The sequence below is a fragment of the Lepisosteus oculatus genome, chromosome 22, assembly GCF_040954835.1.
Source record: "Lepisosteus oculatus isolate fLepOcu1 chromosome 22, fLepOcu1.hap2, whole genome shotgun sequence".
NCBI lineage: Eukaryota > Metazoa > Chordata > Actinopteri > Semionotiformes > Lepisosteidae > Lepisosteus > Lepisosteus oculatus.
The window spans coordinates 11216404-11239105 of NC_090717.1; the positions used below are offsets into that span (position 1 = coordinate 11216404).

Here is a 22702-nt window from a genome sequence, read left to right on the forward strand (position 1 = left end):
GAGTAGGCTGCTCACAGGGCTCATTGGAATTCTTTACTAACCACTCAAAGTGCTGCAGTGTCTTACAGCTAAACCCACTGCATGCAGAGCACAGAGAGATAATCAAGACTTGACACACTTCAGTAATGCAAGCTCTGTGATTCACACTAAATGCAGCTGAATCTGTCTGCTTGTAGACCTTTTTGGCTCTGCTTTTGTGTCTGCAGGGCCTACAGCACCTACCCAAATGCATTCCACTAAATAGTGTTTTCCAAAGTCAAGCGACTGGTTTTTAATAAAATACATAGTAACTGAAGACTGCTTAGAGAATGAAGCCCGCATTGTAATAAAAGGCAGTGTTTAATTGGCTGCACTCAGATCATGGCCAAGCCTGAGCAGTACCGCTTCTTCAGATAATGAAATACACACCAGTGTGCCATCAATTAAATCACTGGCCACTCAAGACGTTACACTAATGACAAACCTTAAATTGGATTCCCAGTTGTGCTTACATTATGACATGGCATAAAGCCAGTCAAAAATCGCACTGTACTGCAAAAAAAAACCCCAACCTAACAATAACTCGCATCACATAAGATCAGCTTTACACTTTATAATTAGCACTAACTGTCTTTATAAGCATATTTCACCACAACAGGAACTTGATTCTGTTAACGGGTTGCATATTACACATATTGCATTACCTCTAAAGCTGGTAAAACACTAGTTGAAAACATAAAGTCAATGGGCAACTTAGGCAATTCTGATCCTCATCACTCAGTTGCAAACACAGGAAAAGTCCCTTAAACAGCGATGCTGCAGGAGTGGAAGATTACACCACCTTCCTGCTGCCTGTGTCTGTCCTTGACTGAACCCTGAAGCAGGGTGATAGAGGAAACTAGAGGAGCAGGAGCTGTTTGTCTCCGTCGGTCACTTCTGAACTTTAAAGCAGAACAAGTTATCTTTGTTTGCAAGAAGGGACAGTGCCACAGCAAAAGAGCAGTGTGACACAAGACACGTAGAATCATGCACTAATGCCATATGTCAGACTTGGTCCCCTTCAGAAGAGTGTTGCAGTTCCCCTGTATTTACCCATATAATGATGTCAAGTCAACAGTCCCATAGCAGAACGTTTGCTTATCGGGTACTCTTTCATAACAAAAGGCACAGAAGTGCTTTGACAGATTTGTTTGGTGCTAAGGATTGTATATTTCTTTTAAACAGCTTGGCAGAGAATATTTTTTCCAGCAGCTCTTAGCGGTGTTGCCTTTAGTGGGTACATCAAGGTATATGATCACCCAGGTTCTCTGTAATAAAATGAATACCTGCAGAATGTATTCAGGAGAAGGAAATCAACATCTTGCTTATGGGAAAAAAATCTGTCCCTTTTATGCTTAGAGATATAACCTCCAACTTAAAATATATTCTGCCATTGTTTTTTACCCAGTCACCTACTGTACCAAACAGGTAAATAACTGACAGCAGATAACTTATTCTTTTAATTCAGATAAATGCTAGAGCTTCTGTACCACCAACCAGCTGCAAGGTACCAGAACTGTAGCACAGATAACTTACAAACGGCAAGCTGACAGGGTATGAAACAGACACAAGTTGTACTTACTGTTCCTTTTCGCTGTAGTGAGAATGCAGGAGGGGAGGAAAAGAAGAAGAGAGGTTTTGAGGATTAACATCAAAGAAAGCAGTCATCCTGACAGCAGTTTTAAGGACCAAAAGAAGCAGTTCTCCATTTTGTCTGAGTCACTACACTTCAAAGCTCTACTCCTGCATCAAAAGGTATACGAAGAGAAATAAACTGCAAAGATACTAACATTTAAAACAATTGTAGAAAAATAACCCAGATCAGTGTGTTATACACAGGGAAGAACACTGAAGCCTTTGCTGTCCAAGACACAGCTTTTGAGAGTAATTTTTTATTTGTAATTAAAATGCTGTTTCTGAATGATTTTTTGTTATTTCAAATAACACATAAAAATTAAAGTTAAATTAAAGTTAAAAGCTATACATTTAGATATTTTAAATCTTCTATTCATTTTATAAAATTATCTTTCTTGTTAAAGTATATAATCTATATAAGATCTCTTATTTTTATCTTTTGTCAGATGTTGTGTGCCTCTGTGAGAAAATGAATGCACATTACACAAGGCATCATGTATGAAAAGGTCATAACTCAAAGTACATTAAGTGATATTTTTGTTTTACAATGTCCTTTGAGAATGACATATTAGAAGAACAGCTTTATTATCTTAATAAAGAAAATAAGCTAGTCACATATCTCTATATAAAGCTTTTTCATTTCTTTATTTTCAGTGTAGTTAAATTTGATTGTATAACATCAGTTTTCTTCTATGAGTAATCTGTGGTGCTCATGTACCCAGCTGTTCAATGCACTCACAGTGGTTTACATTAGCAGCCGAGTAATATCATCATTTTACCATTAAACACCAGGTTGTTTCCAGGTTGGAAATGACGTTTGGACAGGTAAAGAGAGGAACACACTGCAAAGCCATTTGGAAGAAATTGATTCACTTAGATTTCTCTGTAACCTGCTGGAATATGTCTGTTGATATACTGAACATAACAAATGATGAATGAGCAACTGTATATAACTGTATACGAGCTACACTTAAACCCTTTTCACAGGCTGTTTTCCATAAGACTAAGAGCATAAATTATTTTTACAGTTTAGAAGGAGAGAATTGCTTCAGTCCTGACGAGCTGCCATTTGAGAAGTATTTGAAGGAGGATCTAATTGAAGCTTTCAATATATTAAATATAAGCAACACAGTGGAGGCTGAGTATTACTTCAGAATTAGCTCTTTAAGTAGACCGCAAGGGCATAAGTGGGAGTTTGCTCAGTGTTCAGCAAGTGTTACATTATTTGTTATCAGTATAGCATTATTGTACAGCCCCGCTACAGTATATCAAATGAGATGCCTGGCCATGGAGATAATGAAAGTACAACAGAGTACAATGCCTAGCACAAAACTAATTGGACACAAACCTCTCTACATCAGCTGGACTCACCTAAAAAAGGTCTTGTTTATTTTGATACCACAAAATGATTAATCTCTATTATTATGTTTACATAGCTCTATGCAAAGACAGTGTATGGAAATTAATTTTAAATGATGTTGTACATTGCATTATTAATGCAATGAGTTACAGAATTAGAACTGTTATACCTCACCTACAGTATGTTCTTAAGTGTCTTTAATGAAGTCTGGAAGCTCCTGATGTTTCTAGGTTTTTGGCAAACCACAAAATCTTAGAAGCCCAAGTCTCGTGTGAAGTGAATGAATGAAGGAATGAAGTATATGAAGGCTTGTCCTGAAATTAAGATGCACTGGTGGATCTGATGGCTAATTTGTTTATATAGGCCAAAGAAAATCAAAACTAGGCTACAGGGCAGTTTGGGATGTTACAGTGATTTGCAAGCATGTGGCCAAATCAGCAGGACCATCACCTCCCTCCTGTCACAGACGTGCTCAGTACGGCAGCTCTCCGATTGGTTCTTTATGCCACATCAATATGGACTTCAACACACGCTCTTTCCTTATTGAAAGCTGCCTAGTGCCTATCCCTCCTTATGCTGGCTGTCATATGTTGGACAAAGCTGGTCTTACTTGGCACGAAGTCCCAGTTGCCTGTCATTAGGGCAGACCCAGCGCTCTGAGCTGTTCCCAAAAACTGTGTCCGTCATGCTGTGATCCTTATTATCTCCTGGAAATAACACAAAAGAAAGTCAGGCTCTTGCTTCACAATCACAATACAATATACCAAGCTCACATTGTTAAACAATCAAGCCCAGAGAGCATAAATCAAAATTAAAAGCCAGTGTTTTTAGTGCTGAATCCAGAAGACATTTCTTTACAAACTGGGTTGTAAAGAATCCAACACAAAGGAAGTCTGCAGAATTATACCAGACACAGCTTGATGATGTTTTTGGCTCAATAAGCTTTTTTATGACTAATTAAGTCTTCTGGAATTAGAAAAATAAGGGACATTTTGTCTTACATTATTTTTATGATACGGTTTTCAAAAATGTAGGATACATGTATCGATCACACAGCAGTATCACTTCATATTCTGTACTAGAAGTACTGAAATTACTGCAGAAACTGTAAATACATTGTACGTTTACTGTGAACACCACTGTAACTATGAAGAGAATAACAAAGAAAGGCCCAAACAGCTGTAGAAGATAGTAGAGGAAATCATGGGCAGGAGTAGGAATACAACAGCATACTATAGAAAATGTGGTCAGGAAATCCATAACCTAAAGGGAGTAGAATCAAAAAGGGAACCCCACAAAAATAAAACATCAATGGAGCAGGTATTTAAATGCTTATACAGTACAGTAATACTAAAGAGTATTAGAACCGAAATGACAGAAATAGAAGCAACTGTATTCCAATGCAATTATGACATAACTGGAGTAACTAAAGAAGGAAAACAGAAAATTAATTGAACATTTCACTTCAGTGCTCGCCAAGAGAGGAACTGACAGCATGCCTCAGGCATCGAAAGAACCTGCCACAATTAAAACACAGCACAAAATGAGTAGATGTATGACAGGTACAGCACTTGAAACAAATCTCTGGTACCTGGTGGTATTCTAGCAACTGAGCTTAAGAACACAAGAGATGTTATTCATTGGCCAACATTTTACAGACCTCTCCTCTGATTTTTTAATCCAATCTGAGAATCGGGGTTCCTTCTTAGGCCTATCACACTATTATAACTCACCAATAGTTATCAATCTGTTTATGAAAGCTACAGATCTATCCATTTACTATTAATTTGTTGTTTTCTCTTTTTCAGATTCTCATAATTGCTGTGCGAACCATAGAAATCAATTCCAGACAAGTTTCCTAAGGGATCAGACTGTGTCAATGCTCCAGGTCTGCAGTGACTGTTCTGGAATCACAGTATGGCAAAGTAAAGCAGTGTGTGAGTGGCGGATGGAGGTACAGTATGGGTTATCTGCATCTACAGTACCTCAGGTTAGCAGGCTGCACAGTAATTGGTCAGGCCCTGTGTTTGGATTACAAAGAGAAATGCAACTGATAAATCTAAACTTTTTTATGCAACGGCATTATTTTAAATTATTTTCAAAATTAACTTTAGGTCTACTAATGATCATAGACTGCAGGACTGCAGACTTGGCTAAATAATTAGTGTCATTTTGTACAGTTTTTTTAACAGTATGTAAAAATACATTTTGTACATTTTGTACAGTACACTTTGTACAGTATGTGTTCCTTCAATGTACTGTAAGAGCATTTTTTGTGTTAAAAACTAACTGATGCCAAGGTTATATGCAAGTATCTAATATACACTGATAGAAATATTCTGTTTGCCACTAATTACTTGACAGAAAACAAATCAGAGCCAGAACATATTATTTGTAAATGAGACAATGAATAAGCAATGTTATTTCCTAATTCAGTCATTAGATCAACTGAGTGTTTAACAGGCCTAATAATTTACTCTGATTGATACATTAAAGAACACTGTACTGCGGGTATCTGCTCACTAAGGCTTCAATGCCACATTTTTATTTATTCTGTCATTTTACTTAAATGTAGTATTTTAAAAGATTGCACTGAAACCCAGAAAAGGTGAAACGAATATTTTGAAGAATCTTTAGGAATAATCTTAAGGCTTTAAATCCTTTTAAATTAAGCACATTGGTTGTGGATGCATCAGAAATAAATCTGCATTCTATAACTGTGAATAATGACTAGTACTGATAAAGCTAGATTAAAATGACAGCCAACCAATAGCACATAGCAAAGATGCTGCACATCTTTATGGTTTTGTGTTTACACATATATTTTCAACAATTTGCAGACAAGCTATTTTCTATTACAACGTAATGATTTACAAGTAAACGATGCTCCGATGCTCACTATGATGGCAAATGAGTGAGGGACAATTTTGCCAAGGAGCATTAAAAAGAGCTTTTCACTACCCATCACACTGAATAGCCAAACGACAGATCACAGTTAAGGTGGCTGCCATGATGGGGATGAGAACTTGGCCAGCTTCCATAGCTCTAAAGAAACGAATCAATCTTTATCCTCAAGCTGCAAAGCTACATTTCTAAACACCAAACTAATCAATCCGTTTCATTATCTTGCATTTTGAAGAGGTTGTGAAAACAATTCACATGCTGTGGCAGCGATTGTAATAAATCAGAAGACTCCAACCCTGCCCCCGGAGAGCCCCGACACACCACTACTGTTTAAGATAAGGAACACTTGTGAATTGTCCATCAATTAAGCAACTAATTTGTTTAATCAAGGGAACTCCAGTCCCTGATCGCAGCAGGGTCTTCAGATTTCTGTTCCAACTGATCTCTAAATTACTTAATTTAGAAAATCACCTGTATTCATGGCTAGGAATATGTGAGCAGCAGTTCAATGCCTTTGTCAGGCAGTCTCGATTGTTCTTACTGTTGCAGTTTTTTTTAATCAAACAACTACTGCCTGTAAAACCCTCAGCCTTTTAAAACCAATACATTTGCCTGGTAATGCTATTGCTTTCATATCTACCGGAGGCACATACTGTATACCAAATATTATCCCTCCCAGTCTATGGGAAAGCAGCCTGGTCAGTTACTGTTTTGTAGACCTCAGGGATTCTGAAACCTGTGATATGGAGGGGCTACTTTGGACAGGTCGGCTCGCCCCAATTAAACAGCCCATTCTCTTATTTACTGTTAGAAAGGCAGTGTGTACACATACAGTACATTATATTGGAAAAACATGTTTTTTAGAACAACTATAAAAGTGATATTAGGGTTATCTTTCAAAGCAAAATGCTTCTATCGTGGGGCCTAAAGAAGAGGGCTGGGAGACGCCAAGGGGAGAGCTCAATGAAGCAGTCAATTACAGATGAGCCCAAGAAAGAGATCAGCAGTGGGGAAAGAGAACAAATTGAAATCAACACTCATTAACACAGCCATTGATTAATGGGAGGCAATTTCTGCAGCAGGAGTGAGTCTCAACACAAAAAGAAGGGGTGAAACCAAAATCATTTGAAATGAGGATGCATGTGAACAGCGAAACCAATAAAGTCCATCATGTTAGTCAAGAAATTGTACAATTGTAACAAAAAATAAAGATGGATATGTCTGAAATCCCATCTGCCTAGAGATGACTGGAGAAAATCCATATAACGGAAAAAGAGTATTGATTTTTTCCAATTAAAATACGTCAGTACATGTTGATACCTCTCTAGGTTTGTCCTGACAGCGGCATACCACCTGGAACTTGAGCCAACACATATCTGGATAGGATTCCAGAGCCCCAAGTGCTACTCCATGCTGCCAACCCATGTAAACATGAAGGTTTTGCCGTAACAATATAATTAATCGGTTCTTGAGGAAGTAGAAATCATGTTTTACAAACATGAAAGCAAACAGGAAAATAACAAAAGATCATGCTTGAACAGTAATATAAGATGGCCGATTAAAGATAAAAGAGATTAATATACAGAATGAATCTGAGCAGTAACCTGAATGGATCAGGTGTGTGCTTTCCTTGGAAATCTCAGTCAGGTGTGTTAATTATCCTGGAACCATGCATTTTACATTAAAAACCAAAACCAGAAAAACTGTTTGTTCACATACTCCAATGTCTCTCATTTATGAAATTGTAGAGGAGCTAGTTCGGACACGGTGACGTCATCGCCCTCCCTGCGTGTAGCAGGGACCTCAGCTACCTGGGCTGAGGGAGGTCTCATTTAGAAAGAGCAGTGTTTTTACCTTCACTCTATGTACATGCGTCTATTAAGACCTATCTATTAGAGGATCACTGCTACAGCTTCCTGACCAAAGGCATGCCAGTGTTTTCTTTTTCTATTAGCCCTCTATTATTTATCCTGTATAATCTCAAGCTATTTATTCAAGCTTTTACACTTTTCACTATTATAGTATTGAAAAATATTTTGCATTTTTTGTCTTGAATCTTGAGCCCTTTTCTGTTGAACACTCTCTTACTTCCGATTTGTTTTCTTGGTTTCTTCATTGAACCATTTCCACCATGTTTTCCAAGATTTGGAAATGTTATAGAGATGAATTGTCTTGAGAGTTTAAACTTGTTTTCAAGAATGACAATCCCTCTTCTACTGAGTCTGTCCCCCAGTTCACACATCACTGCATTAGGATAAGAGTGAGCAGCCATAGTTCCTGCTCTGCAGAACTGAAGCATTGTGTCTTCTGCTCTAACCTTAATACAACAATTTATCTATTTACCAACTGTAGGGATGCAACAAGTTATATTGCATTTCGGTGTAGTTTAGGATTTTATTTCAGTGCAGTTCTGCTTATTTGTAAAGGGCCATCCTGACAGCAGAGCAAGACATCAGAGATCTCAGAGATCAGCTATAGACACATACTTCCGAGTGCACGTAATTAACCATCACAGTTGGTTGCATGTCGGACATAACGTAGGAATATATGAACACAGAATGTAAAGAGGCATACAATTTACAGGAATATTTTAAATGCCAGCACCGAATGTACATTCTGATAACCAGCTGTTTGTGTCCCACAAAACAAGGTGTGCTGCTGGCTTTCCCAACATGAAGGACCTTTCTATGTCTAACTAACGTTCTACAAAAAGGATGTGTCTGGGCGTTTTACGTTGTTCAATCCGTAAAAGCAACAGCTCTGAGCACAGGTGGAACTCGATGGCTCGTGTCAGAAGCTGACTTCGACTGCGGTGCATAATTCCTCAAGAAGTGATTGGCGATTTCCAAATTACAGTAGGTGAGCATTCAGCGAAAATCAGTCGCAAAAAACAAACAACTGATGTTTGAGCGTTACATCAATCATATCCAACCAGAGAAAATAATTAAACATGAGTTACAAATTGAATATTGTTTCAATTGATTGTGAAACATATGGTTTCTGTCATAGAATTTTCCTATTAAATGCCTTCTGTTCCACTGACCAGTTCCCCAGGAATTCTCCTCTGGTTAGCTGGTACCTTGTAATCCTTCTGTTAACAGTGGTTGACCAGTTCTGGGTCATCACTGTTGAGGTGGCAGCACTGCAGGGATTAAGTAATGGCAGATGTTCAGGCATTCAGGATTCATCCTGCTTCAGTGCGGCATTTATTCCAGCATCTTTCCCAGAATGCCTCTCCACTCACGTTCACTGAGCTGAGGCATGGTTGCAGTGTGATTAAAACCAGTGAACCTCTGTGCCTTTTATGCGTTCTATCGTCACCTTTTCATTTGCTAACTTCTAAACTCCCATTATGCATCATAAATATGCCAACATTTTATTCCATACTCAGAGGGAATGATAAGGAGCACAAAGGGGAAATGTGATTTCTACAAGCTTGTCACAACACCAAGGGTTTGCAAAATTGATTTGTGTAAAATTCTATGTTGTTTCTTTAAAGTTTTGATATGTAAGTAAGCACTGTCTGTTTTACTCCATACTTTTTAACACTTAACTTGTTCAAAAAAATATTTCAAAAAGTTTCCTGAGTAATAACATTACAATAAATCAGTTTTTAATGCTATCCCTTTAGTCCCAGAAAGAACCTGCAGGCAATACAACATATTTTGGTCTAGTTATTGGAAGTTCCCCTCTGCAGATTCAAGCTTAATAAAATGAGACTCTATGACATGATAAAAGGGGTGTTTACTAGTTCCACACAATTATTAAAGTCTTTACTGTTTAAGTATGAAAAAAGGTTATCAGTATTCAATATATTTTTTCATCAGAGTCAATCTTATACCATTTGAAAATATCTGTAGTATTTTCAAAATAATGCACACTGATGTCATTAAATAAATAAAAAATGTAATGTTGATCTAATGAACTGATCTTGATTTTATGTACCACAGCCCTAAGCATACCTTACATGAAACAGGTATCATAACTGAAAATGGAAATAGCACCACTGAAATAACTCAAATATAGTATGGTGCTGCATTGCTTCTTGGGGGAAAAAAAAGACTTTGAATATTGTCAAATGCTTTCTCAGTGTATGAACTGCATACTGTATTATGCAATACAGTGAATTAATTTCTAATTACAAAAACAGATGTCCACTAGTATGCAGAATTTTTTAATGAAAATTCACAGATGGTTTGAGGTACAGTGAAAGTGTTCCAGATGGGTTTCATGAAAAATCATTATATTGTGCAGCAGTCTCAGGTGTAGAGGTCTGGTTCTGGAGAAAATAATTTTGTCTAATCATGCCCCACAGACCCACTGGCAGGCAGCCAACACACTTGCAAGGAGACTGCTCAGGTTGAGCCCTGTTCTACGCAACTAGACACTTGGACTTTCTGCCGGAAATACGATGAGAAAGACAAGACGCACATGCCTAGCTTCTGTTTCTCCAGACTTTAATATGAAAGATGTTTAAGTTTTCAGGGGAAAGGAACCCAAAAAATAAAGACACTGTCGTGTCCAACATCCAGTGCTGCACCTATCAGAATCAACACTGCTTACCTGATGAAGATGCGTTGCAGTGTGAGGAGCCTCTCACAGGCCTTCAGGTGAGGAACTCAAAAGCTTCTGAGATAAGTGGAGAAGACACTGCTGGTAGGTAGTTCCTTAACAGGTATAAGTCAGTGAAGCTCCCTGGAAAGCAAGGCGACACAATACAAAACTCATTTCAGATTGCAACTGACAAGCCAGCAGGATCCAATCAGACTTCCTCTCTCTAGGAGCAGCTCCGTATCTGGGGCTTTGGCTTCGTGTTTTATCAGTCAGCAGCACACGAGTAAAACAAGACTGAAGGAGGAGAGGAGAGGAGAGGGCGAGCGAGGAAAAAAAAAATCAATAAACCTCATCTGTCTCCGTTTGCTGCAAGCAATCCACATCTACCAGCACTGCAGAATTCAGCGGAGTAGCTGGAAAGGAAAGGATAGGGGGAGGGGGCTCTGTGACGCTGAGAGGGGTAGTACCAGCTTCTTCACTATTGCAGTGTTAGGCTGGTCTTGTTATGATGCCTGCAGGTCTACATACAAACCTTAGGCTTTTCTCCATCAGAATTTCAGATAGCTACAGCAATTATGCACGTAAAAAAAGACCATGCGTTACACTTGCAGCTCCTCCTGTTCATTCATCCATTTTCAATCCACTTTTTCTGGCAAGGGTTACATCACTATCAATTTTTTAATAAAAGTGTACAGGATAGAGGGTCAGAATTTCAGATTTGCATGTATAATACACAGAATTCCATTGTCAGAAATTGTCGTTGTATTTTACAAATGGGTCTTTCTGATGTCTTTAAATTAAAATAATGTTTCATGATGAGCTGGCTGTAACTCTTGAAGTTTCTTGTAGTCTCTGAATCACTTACATCATGTGTTCAGAGACTACTGCAGCTCAGTAGTTGTGATATGCGCAAAGTGCTTCTGTCTGCTTCTTGATTTTCAGTAAAGAAGAGTCCCATTTTCTCCCCTCTTTTAAGCTCAACAACTCGGAATAGCCAATTATTTTATTTTGATTGACTCCGTGCTTCCATCTCTGCTGCTAAGCCAGAGATGAAGTTCGCACCCTCCAAAGCATGTGGATAATCAGAAAATTCTCACAGCGAGCAAAGAGCAGCAAAGAAAGAGACGCCTGGTCGGTGCTGGCATAGCTGGCATGAAGTTGGCAAGAGTGATTTGTATGGATCATCACCAGCCGAAAGGAAGAAAGTTTGCTCGAGTGAGGCTGCACATTTCCTTACCTACATTCCACATCTAGGGACTCCCAGGAGATATGATGATTTGAGCATGCCTGGCTGTAATCACTGTGTGCCAACATGTGCTGCGAGTGTTCAGGTTAGAGGCTCATGGCATATCTAGGACAGCAGAGTGCCTTGCACCTCATCGCTTCGAAACTCACATTGATGCACAGCAGGGAGGTTCCATTAATATTTTGTGAATTGTTAAGAAGCCTCTGCAGAAACAGTTCATGTGCAAATTTCCTTTTATATCAAAGAAAATTTCAGTACAACAACAGAAAAAAACAAAACTATATAAAGTATAGATAAACTTTACATCAATCCTGGTATAAAGCACAATATAAAGACTGCAGTTGTCAAACATTTCTGTTCTCATTAAGAGTTATACTGTGCATTTCTATTAAAAACATGCGTGTTACCAATTCTTCTACAATAAATTATTGTAATGTGAAATTCCATGAATGCATGCAGGTTTTGACACAAGCTTTTCGACTATTGAGGGAGACACAAAATGTACTGGATAATGCTTCCCAACAATCTTACAAAAAAGAACTAAAATAGAAAGAATCAGAATAAACTACTGACCTTACTTTAACCTTCTGAAAGTAAATAGAACATGGAAGTAGTACAACAGATGAAGAACTGGATTTCTGATCATTTCCTCTTCAACTGCATGTGAAGGATTCATACATATAATTTCACAATTTGATAATTAGCAGTTTTAGCTTGCAGTAGCTTTCATCCTAGAACAAAACTGGTTGGTATTTAATTTTTAAAGCAAAGTGCAGGAATATGCCACATATATAACGGGACACAGCTGAAATCATCTCCTTTCCCCCAGGGGCCTCTCTTCACATTTACTGCTTCTGCCTCAAGGGCTAAAGCCTACTTTTTCCCCTCCCTGTTCCTGATCTTCCAACACTACTAATGCAGCATTTCCCACACAGACGCTTGTTTTGGAAATGGCCAGATCTTGTTATTGTGTGGACGCTATCCATAAAGCGAGGATCAAATGATGTACTGTACCAGCTGGAATATCTCAACAGCCATTCTGGCAGATGAAGGGGGCAGCAGTGACTTCTAAACATCACGTTCTGGCGCTGTATGTGTGGGAGCTGGTGTGCAGTGGGTTGTCCACAACAAAGTAAGTCCCACACAAGTGCCTCCCACCCCCAGAACATTCTCCAGGTTAACGGTTGAATAACAGGAGGAAAGTGACCTGGCATGGACGTGGCTGTTACAGGAGGGTTGTCAAGGACTTAGGTTGAGGCAAAATTGTATTCCAGCATCTGTAGCCACACTGGGAAGCCCTAATTAAGTTTCACTATTCTCGAGCTTTTTGGGGAGGGTGTTAGAAAAAACACAACAAACACTGTCTGCCTCATCACCCATCAAACCTATCATGCAGTGGAACATCAGGAGCTCTATGGACTGTTCAGACAACGACTGTTCAGAATGCAGCAATGAATAAGTGGCCCGAGAATTCAACATCGACAGTAACATCACAAATGAAGTCATTAGCCATCTTCATGGGCCCTCTGTTGGAAACAGTAAGTGCTGCATGACTAATCATCTTAAACAAGCCTTCATGGTTTCCATATACAGTAGGCCCTCAGTTTGCTTATCTCCTGATGTCTAGTAATCTCTGGCTTTGAGCTGTCATAGCTTCCCTAAATCTTCCTGGAACCTTCTGCACAGTTATCCCATGAAGAGAGCTCAGCACACACATCCGCGCACGTTTGGAACAGGGGCTCCACAAATCTGGAATAAGCAGTCTTAAACAAATTGCTATCTATAATTGACCTCAGAAATTCTCAGCACTCTATTCCTGCATTGTCAGGTTTAATCAGAGTCAGTGCAGGACTCCTAAGCATTACATCTGTAAGCAACTTCAACAGACTGGCCTTAAGATCTGGCAACACACCAATCATGCCTTCAGCCACATCACTGCCATTGGACTTGATCCCTGTGCTGCCTTAGCACAAATCCTACTTCTCCCACCTGTACACCTCCCCGTCAGTACTTGGCACAACAGAGCCCACTGCAGCTCTTGCATGCAGCCAGTCACTCCTTAAACACTGTTGTTTCTTGTGTCTTAAAAGGCTACCTTATGTCTCTCTCCATATCCTAGGCCAGCCTGGGGTATATCAAAACTTTCATTTATTCACATAACCTTCAAGAAAGGACTTCGTTTTTTCAATTAAAGGTAATTTCATATCATTTCTACTGATCCAAAGTAGTGTAGGGTTGGTATGACTGCAATACCAAATGCTTTTTCACTTTGCCCATGACAGAAATGAATGACTTCAGACAGTAAAAATATGAAACACAAAATGACTTGCAGCAAATTAGAAAATTAATACATTTATATTATCCAGACAATTTAATGCAAATAAAGGGCTATTGAAATTCTTCAAATGAGTCAGGACTTAGTTATTAGCATCATATCACACATACTGTATAGGAAAAGTACTTCACTAGATGACAGATAAAGGGAATGGCATATTTTCAAAGTAATGTACCTCATTCAATCTCATCCTAGCTGCACTTTAAAATTAAGAGCAACTGCATGACACACAAACCTTTTTATTTGCAGTTAATGGACTTTACTGAGCAAAATTAAGTCAGTTTGGAGAGCAAGATGTGTAGAGAAACGTATATAAGGCTATTTCAAAGTGCACTGGTATTCCAATAGAGATTTTGACGTTCTATAATGCATGCATGATTTAATAAGGAAACAATAACATAGACTATTATGTACTCTTTAAAAAATGTGTGCATCCTATGCTCGGAAGTAAAACCTGTTGAGTCCTAAGCAAGAAAGGTATTGCTAAAACTGCACAATTTCCTACTGTATCACCATCTGAAATGCTGCATTAGATTGTAGCTTCCAGATACCAAAATTGATACTTTTCCACTGTACCAGACACCAGAGCAGAGCAAAAAGCTAATCCCAGGACTCAGTGGTTACAGGGTGGTTAGAGAGTTTTTTTTGCTCCCAGAAACAAATTAAACATCACAGAGCTTTGTGGCCTAACCTCTCTGAACCATTTGTTAGGTTAATTGCATACATTTCTTAAATAATCTTCAGGGCAAGGGATAGATACTGTAGCTTTAAATATGTCACAGCCAATATTTTATCTATGCACACAGTTGTAGACTTTATAAAAGCAGGATATTTTTAAGTAAATGAGTGCCAAACGTAAGCTTAAGAAACTGACGTAATAAGCAAGAGAAATTAACTAGGCGACAACGTTCAGTGTATGAGGTTTTGAGAATTGTGAAAGGGAATGACAAATCTAATCTACATGGCTACTTCAAGGTGAAAATGCACTAGAAGCAAAGTCACAAGTGAAAATCAACAGCAAGAGGTTTCAGGAAAATTACTCTTTTTTCTGCAGAGAATACAAATAAAATGCACTCCAAATCAAGTGTGCAAGAGATGTACAGTATTAACAAGCTTCTGGAATAAATACATTGCTGTAGTAGAACACAGAAGAGTGAGATGATCTCTTTCTTATTTTTCATTTTTGCTTTAGAGAACCCGATTAAAAATCAACAATTAAGTGTAAGATAAGTGAAAGTGTTAAGTAAAAGGCTTCAATAAAACACGTCAAAACTTGAAAGGCTTAAAAATAGCTTCTCCACCATCTCGTCTTTGTCTCTCACATCTAAAAATATTTTGGATGTTTGCTTTCTCATCCACAATAGTGTTGCTCAATTCTTTTATACCTTGTTAACTTGCTCTTTACATGGCCAGCTTTTTTTAATCAAAGATGCAAACTGCAAGAGATTTAAAGAGTACATACTGAAAAGCATACTGTTTTTTAAATTGCAGAAGCAGCCAAGAAATAGTCCATTAATCCGGAGCTGTTGTAAAACTGAAAATCTGCATAATTTTCATTCCAAAGAAATACATCCATGTTTTATTCAGCTCACAAAACATCAGGCTGCTTATAAGAAAACTAGCTCTGTGCTTAAGACTTGTGTGACCTGATCATAAATTATGAGGGTTAATGCATTTACTGCACAAGAGTGCATCTCAGTGTGTAATGGTGGTGATCCGAAAACAAAACTAATATAAATCTATGTACATAACTAAAGAATAGTGGTGTTAGCTTCCTCAGCTGTGAGAATTTGATGAATCAAATCTAAAAAGTATTTTTTCATTTATTATTAACTGTTTGCATAACATGCTTTGGCCCTAAAGGGGAATGTACACTGAATAAAAAAACCACTGAGGAAACAAAAGACTTATGCATATTTTATATAATGGTATAATCACATAATACTGTAAAAATAAGCATGTTAATGGTCCAACAAGCTGTTTTAGCTTCCAAAAGCAAACATACAAAAACAGGTCAATCTCAACATTCAGAATGATTTTGCAGTTCCTGTATATCATCTTCTTGCATTACATATACTGTAGAATATAATTGCATGGACAGAACTTTGCCTTGCGATATGTTTTTGAACTGAACATGTTTGTATTGCAATTTTCATATTCATTTCTGTAGTTTCTTATGTTTTCAGTTCTGTAGGTCAGTACACTACCATGGGAAGTACAGTACATGGCAAATGCTTCTTAGAAATGATTATAGTCTCCCATGCATTCTCATACCAGTGGTAAGCTCAGTGAGGATGGTGTATTACTCAGTGAGGATGGTGTATTATATAAACAGCGAGTTCCCTTCAAAGCAGTAATGAACCAGCCCTCCATGTCCCTCTGTGTAGCAGCTGGAAAGAAGCATCAGAAATCAGACTGAGTGCTCTCAAATGCTTGTTGTAGCCTTTTACTCGACTAATCCAAGGAATTCAAAGACTCTCTGTTAATGGTTTGTTTTTGCTCCCTGATCTTCCAGTTGGGTATGTTGAGAGCAGATAAATGTAAATGAAAACACGTGACTAAAGACAGATGCCCCTGAAAGCTGGCTGACATTTCCTATTGCTTATATTTCAAATGTCAAAGAGACAGATGACACAGTGCTCAAAAATAATGAAATGCATTGACCTGACAAGAGCAGGGAGCAGGGGAAGCTGATGAAGGAGTTCCTGCAGTGACTGGGAATGGAGAGGAGAGGAGAGTGCATCCCTGATGACGAGTAATGGATACAGACATGGCTGGGTGCCAGAGGTTTGGGAGATTTATTCAAAATCATCAGAAAAGATGACAGACCTGACTAACGTATTAGCATATCACATGGCTAATTAACCAGAACCCAGTTTTGGGCAACTCTAAACTGACTTTTGCCACATCTGATCCAGCGACTCCAAAACATAAATATTTCTGCACCTGAGGTCACATCTCATCAAAACCGTACCCCAGTCTGGATGTTGGACATTGATACCTGCCACATAGAAACCAGGATTACCAGGAATACCGGGATTATTATCTGGCTCACCAGAACACTTTGAAACAATGACACTTATTAAAAACAATTTTGGCTTTGAATGAGTAAATATAGCCACAATTCCCAATTTCATGTATGCCACCATTAGTAGCTTTTCAAAACAACTCCTGGCTGTGTGACTGGGCGAGCTAAAAATGTCATTTAGGCTCGAGTACCGTATCATTTAAGCATTTGTGTATGTATGATATTTTTAATAATTAGTTTGGGAGAGTAACATAAAGGCTTAAAGCAACATCATACCTACTGTACATTGGAAATTGTATTTGAGTGACTGTAACTTCCTTTCATTGTATTACGCTAAAACCTTTTTTCCAATTCAAGGTTCAGGATCAGGTGCCAGCAACAATGTCATGATAACCTGAATTAAATCAAAAAGCATTTGACCCCTTCTTGTAATTGACATATTTGAACAGCTTTGTTTCTGTTTTAAGTTATACCTGTCTGTGTGAAGCACAGAGTCATACAGAAACAGTAATATTGAGAAAGGGTCTGAAGGGAAAGTGGACACTGTTTAGCCTGTGTTGGCAGATACTTACAGTACCAGCATTACTCCGAGCGCCAAGCACATGTGTGCTGACCTGTTCCTGACAATATTCAGGAACTATTTAGCCACACCGATATGCAGTAATATTATAGTGAAATATATTTAAGCGGTCTTCTATCGTGTTCTTAAGTTATCTCTCAAAGAGTTCCAATGCCCATTAAAAACCATAATAAGGTTAGAAATAAGAGGCCATCTGTCCAATCTTAGCAGTAGCTGTGATTTATACATGAAGCCCACTGACCCCTGGCACAGTGAAAACCGAGACCCAGTGGGGCCTGCCCAGCAGCAGTCCCAGCAATTCGAGTGGCATTAACCAGCCCTGGCACCATTTCCCTCTGTAACCCCTAGGGGACTGAGCACCAATTCTACACATACATGTATGTACTGTACAGTACGCAGTCAAGAGGAATTATATTCTCACATTAGGTTAAAAAAGCTGCTGATTTAGGGCTTTGTGCTATGTCACTGGAGATCCCAATATTTGTACTGCTAATTATAATAAACACAGTAATGATTATGATAATACAATAATTAAAATACTTCTGTAACTACTTTATCTGATGATAATGCATTCATTCCAAGCTAACTGTGGCTTTGGAATCATAAAGAAACAGTTCCAAACAATTTCTCTATTAGCACATTGCAAGCTGTGTGCCATTGCACTACTTTAGAAACTTCACTTTGTGCAAAAACCTTTACTCAGAAGGCAAAAAGGGAGATGTGCCAGTTATACCTGAAATCTAATAGGAAGGAAAAAAGCTTAAGAACAGAAATGACATTAATTCCAGGACACCAGACATACTTCCAACATGATCAAAGGCTTTGGAGAGCACATGTGGCTCGTACAAAGGGAACAGCTAGCTAATATTAGGATCTGAATCCAAACTCTTCCGTTAAACATAAAGAAGTACGTAGGCATAAAACTAGTTCAATCAATTTTAATACGGGAGTACGGGCTTCATGTACTTAAGTACCTATAATGTTAATTAGAAAAGCTGAATTCTGGTGTCATCATATTACTTTGATCAATAAAGCTGCCTACTACTCTTCTGTCTTGACACACAAGCCTGCTGATTTTTCAGTTTCAGTTTGTTTTAAATTAATTACTTCATCCCCCATTTCTTTTTCTTACTTTCAGTGAGGACGGTGGTGTTCCATCTGAATAAATGATTCATTTAGTTCATTTTGGCCCATTGAAGGAGGGCAAGGAAACTTACCTGTTAAATTTGTGCTGTGATTATAATTATAAGTCCCTCAATTACATCTCTGAGAATAATAAGAGCTGAAGTCAGTTAATTACCAAAAAGCATAAAGATGCAATACAAATAATTAAAATACACAATTAGAAAAACACGAGACCTCAAATACTCTATTAATGGGGGCGTCCAATTATTAAGCCAAGCAAAGAGACTTGTTCAGGACGGATACAGCAACTGTTCTGTCTTTACCAAAGGTAAACACTCAACAGAATGATTCAAATGTCAAACATCAATCTATGAAGTTATCCAGTGAAGTCAAAGCAAACACATATAGGATCTTAGACTGTATATAGGAGCAAAAAGCAGAAAGTAGAAAAAAGTAGAAAGAAGAGACTTCTAGCTGTGTAATAAATCTATTATGCATTCGTAAAGGATCAACCTTCATATATTATATTTGTGTGTTAAATTATTAAAAATCGCTTCTGTCACTGACCATTTAATTGGAATCACCAGTTCCACTTTGTTCATTGCTGTTAGCTTTTGCCCATCAATAGTTTCGGGCTCGGACATTGCACGGATTTTGATTTAGACTGATTAAATCCAAACTTCAACACACCCTCTGAATGTAAATTTGACACAAGCTCGTGCCTCTTTTTTTTCACCAAAGGCTTCTTGAGTGCACCCACTTGAAGGTTGCGATCAAGTACTGGAAAGGCTGCAGCTGTAGTGTGGGTTATTTTGTGACACCCAGCTCAGGCCAAAGCAGGAATGGCCCTGGACAGGCTTCTGTTGAGCTCTCTTCTTCAGCATGCGTGTGTGCTTCAATCATGCTTACTCAGTCCACAGCTCTGCCGGTCGCTGGACAGGAACAGTCCTTTCACCCATTTCTATCCCTTGTCTGGGTGACACACTCTCAGGTATCACCTCACTTCTGCATTTGTTGCTCATAATGACGGTCTTTAATATTTCCTTTTTAATTGGACTTTAATGCCTACTCCACCCACATGGAAAGAAATCAAAGATATCCCAAAAGATTTTTTCTTCTTAAAATAGTCTGCTATTTTGGTTAAAAACTAAACACTAGTCCAAAATGAATCGCAATTCCAGATGGTTATGACTAAGTTTTCTCTTAATTAGGATTTGGAGACAGCAGCTACAGATAAATACTTATTGGGATACAGAAAATCATAAGATCATTTTTTGAAAGTGTTTTGTGAAATATTTGGAGACAAGAACAGTCAATAAAATGCTGCTACAGCTGGAGGTCCAAATCAAATGCAGAACCATGTATCCAGCAGGGCTTCTGACGCCCAGGAAAGGTGCTAATTGGGACCTGTTATGCGAGTTATTCATTAAATTGTTAAAGTACAGGTGAAAAAGCACTGCAATACAGGACTTTGAGCATGCCCAGGTTAACAGTTTAGCATTCATTACTGTTTCCCACAAGCAAATTCGGGGATTTTCAACTACTGTATATTAACTACTAGTGACAAAATTTACAATCTCTGTGTTCAAAAGTTAAATCCACCCTGGCTCTGCACTGTTGTATGACACCCAGCTCTAAAATCTTTCTTGTGGAGTCTTAACACAAATATTACACACACTGGTTCTTACAAGTGGTCGTCTTGTGTGGAAGACCTGGTCCTTCCTGGCCTCCTGGTGACCAACACTGAGAGACCCTTCAGCTGCCTCTCTCTATATGGCACCAGCCCAGATAAGACCTCATTCCCACAGCCAAAATAGCAACATACAGTATCCTTATCTGTCAACTGTTGGGTGTGGTTAATCATCTTAACTATTAAAAAAAAAATAACTCTTTTCTGCAGTTGATCAATTGTTCACAATCACCCAGCTCTTTGTGTGGTTGTCTAGAGCAATCCAGCTCTTCTTGCATTGCTCAGTCTCCTTCTGTCTGCTGTGACAAGTCAGCTCCAGATGTTTTTTGCAGATCACTGGGGAGCTCAGATATTTTCTGCAGTCTGTTCTGGAGAAAAGCTGGAAATAACTGTCCCCACAGACAGCTGTGTGTGTTTTTCATCCACTGTGAAGCTGTGTCATGCTGAAATATTCACTCTATAACCAGGACTCTATCGGTAGTCTGCAAATGTTAAATTGATAGGGCACAGAATAGTACTGACACAGTTGTTGTACCCTTTAGCAAAATACTTTAATAGCTCCAGTCTATCCAGTGTATCCAGTGTAATCCTATGATGGTCTAGCATCCCATCCAGGGTGGAGTCCTGTCTCAGTCAGTCTGTAGTCTCAGACTGCTTGATGCTACAGATACTGGGATTAACTAGAAAAAATACTAAAATATTTCTTTCAGCTGAATGAATTTATGTACAATCAAAATTTTGAGTAAATCATTTTGTAAATCAAAAACATAAATTAACAAGATCGGAATAACAAAATCAAAAATAAAATGTGTTTACCTCCCCGGATTTAAAACCCAACCTGACTGTCACTGGTGTTTCCTCTACTTGGCCTTTTCCTAATCTGTGCAAGACACCACTGTCTTGCTACAATATTAAAGAAATGTTTTCATTGTAAATTGCTCTCTGCAAACTTGAAATTCAGGAATAACACTAGTAAAAAGGTTATGTGTTAAATTCTTTCTTACATGTACTGTAAATGTTTTAAAATATAACGCTTCCATTCCACACCAGTCCATACAGACATAAGAGAAATCACGGGCATGCTGCAGGCAACTGTCAGTGGCAACAGGCTTGACTAGGTTTTTAGTAATCCTTTAAAATTTGTGGCCTAGGACACAATATTTTGTAAAGGTTAAAAGATATAAAATCATATAATCATATTCAACTTTTTATTAGAGTTGACATCTTTGACATCTTTATGAGTGGTGCATCACTGAAATACTCTGGGTAAATGTTCTGTAGCCTCTACAAAATAAAGTCCTACAAAACGTGTGTGGCCCGCCTGCCTTCTTGTGTCCCAACAGCTGCTCCACTGAGGAAGTACAACATGTTTGACACTGCAATCATCAGCAGACCTCTACAGCTCCTCTCATAGTAATGGAGGAAACAAAGAAAAGCATTTTCACCATCGTGCCAAACACACTACATTAGTCCATGACAGAGCACATAAATTAGCTGTTGCAAAATAGTCTATTTCTATTGCTTGTAGTACTCCATGTAGGATAAAGTACAGTACAATTGGCACAAACAGAAAAGCAAAAAAAAAAATTCTGCAGCAAGTATCCTGCTAGAATCTGTGCTGAAGAAAATATCAAAAAAAGAAACTGCCTAGGGCTGCAATCGATGATGGCAGGGAGCCTACCTGAGTCAGCACAGCAAGTAAGGTTTTTTTTGCTGTTCCAGGGCCCTTCTTTAGTAGTCCTTAAATCTGGTTTCTCTGGTCCAAAACAGCAGACAGACCTCAGCAGAGGTCTGGCTGCGCACTGAGCAGTTCCAGCTCAGCCTCTCCGTGAGTGATGAATAAATAAGAACCACAAGCAAGAGGCAAATTTGAAGAGTATAGCAGCAACACTGCGCTAATGTCTCTACTGCAGGAGAACAGCTCTGGATTCCTTAATAATTCACAATCTCTACTGGATCTTGCTGCATACTGCCACTTGCTTGGAGATGTCCTTTCTCAGACACCTAGTTTTATTTATATTTGTCATTTGTGGAACCTACTGAAAAATAAAAGGCACAGAAAAAAATGTACACCTTACTAAACCACATAGCAGCTCACAGACATTAACTGCTTACTAAACACCGCACAGGACTTTGATGCATTTCAGGTTTTACCAGTTGCTAGCTCTATGACAAAAAAGTCAACAACCAGCTGGACATGTAAAAAATGCTGCATTGTATTTAGAAA

The 22702-nt window shown here is 38.5% G+C and overlaps 1 protein-coding gene across 3 annotated transcripts in view; it reads right to left on the reverse strand.

Annotated features, from left to right (window-relative positions):
• LOC102697844 (rabphilin-3A) overlaps positions 1-22452 on the reverse strand; it is a 47455-nt gene extending 25003 nt beyond the window's left edge. Inside the window, exons 1-4 of one of the 3 annotated variants that reach the window (XM_015366141.2) lie at positions 22157-22452; positions 10481-10612; positions 3624-3720; positions 1601-1612 (exon numbers count right to left, since the gene is read on the reverse strand). In XM_015366141.2, coding sequence (XP_015221627.1) covers positions 1601-1612; positions 3624-3700 — 89 coding nt within the window. In that variant the 5' untranslated portion in view covers positions 3701-3720; positions 10481-10612; positions 22157-22452. The other 2 variants (XM_015366140.2, XM_069182123.1) reach the window with 2 other exon arrangements.
• Positions 22453-22702: the final 250 nt, after the last annotated feature.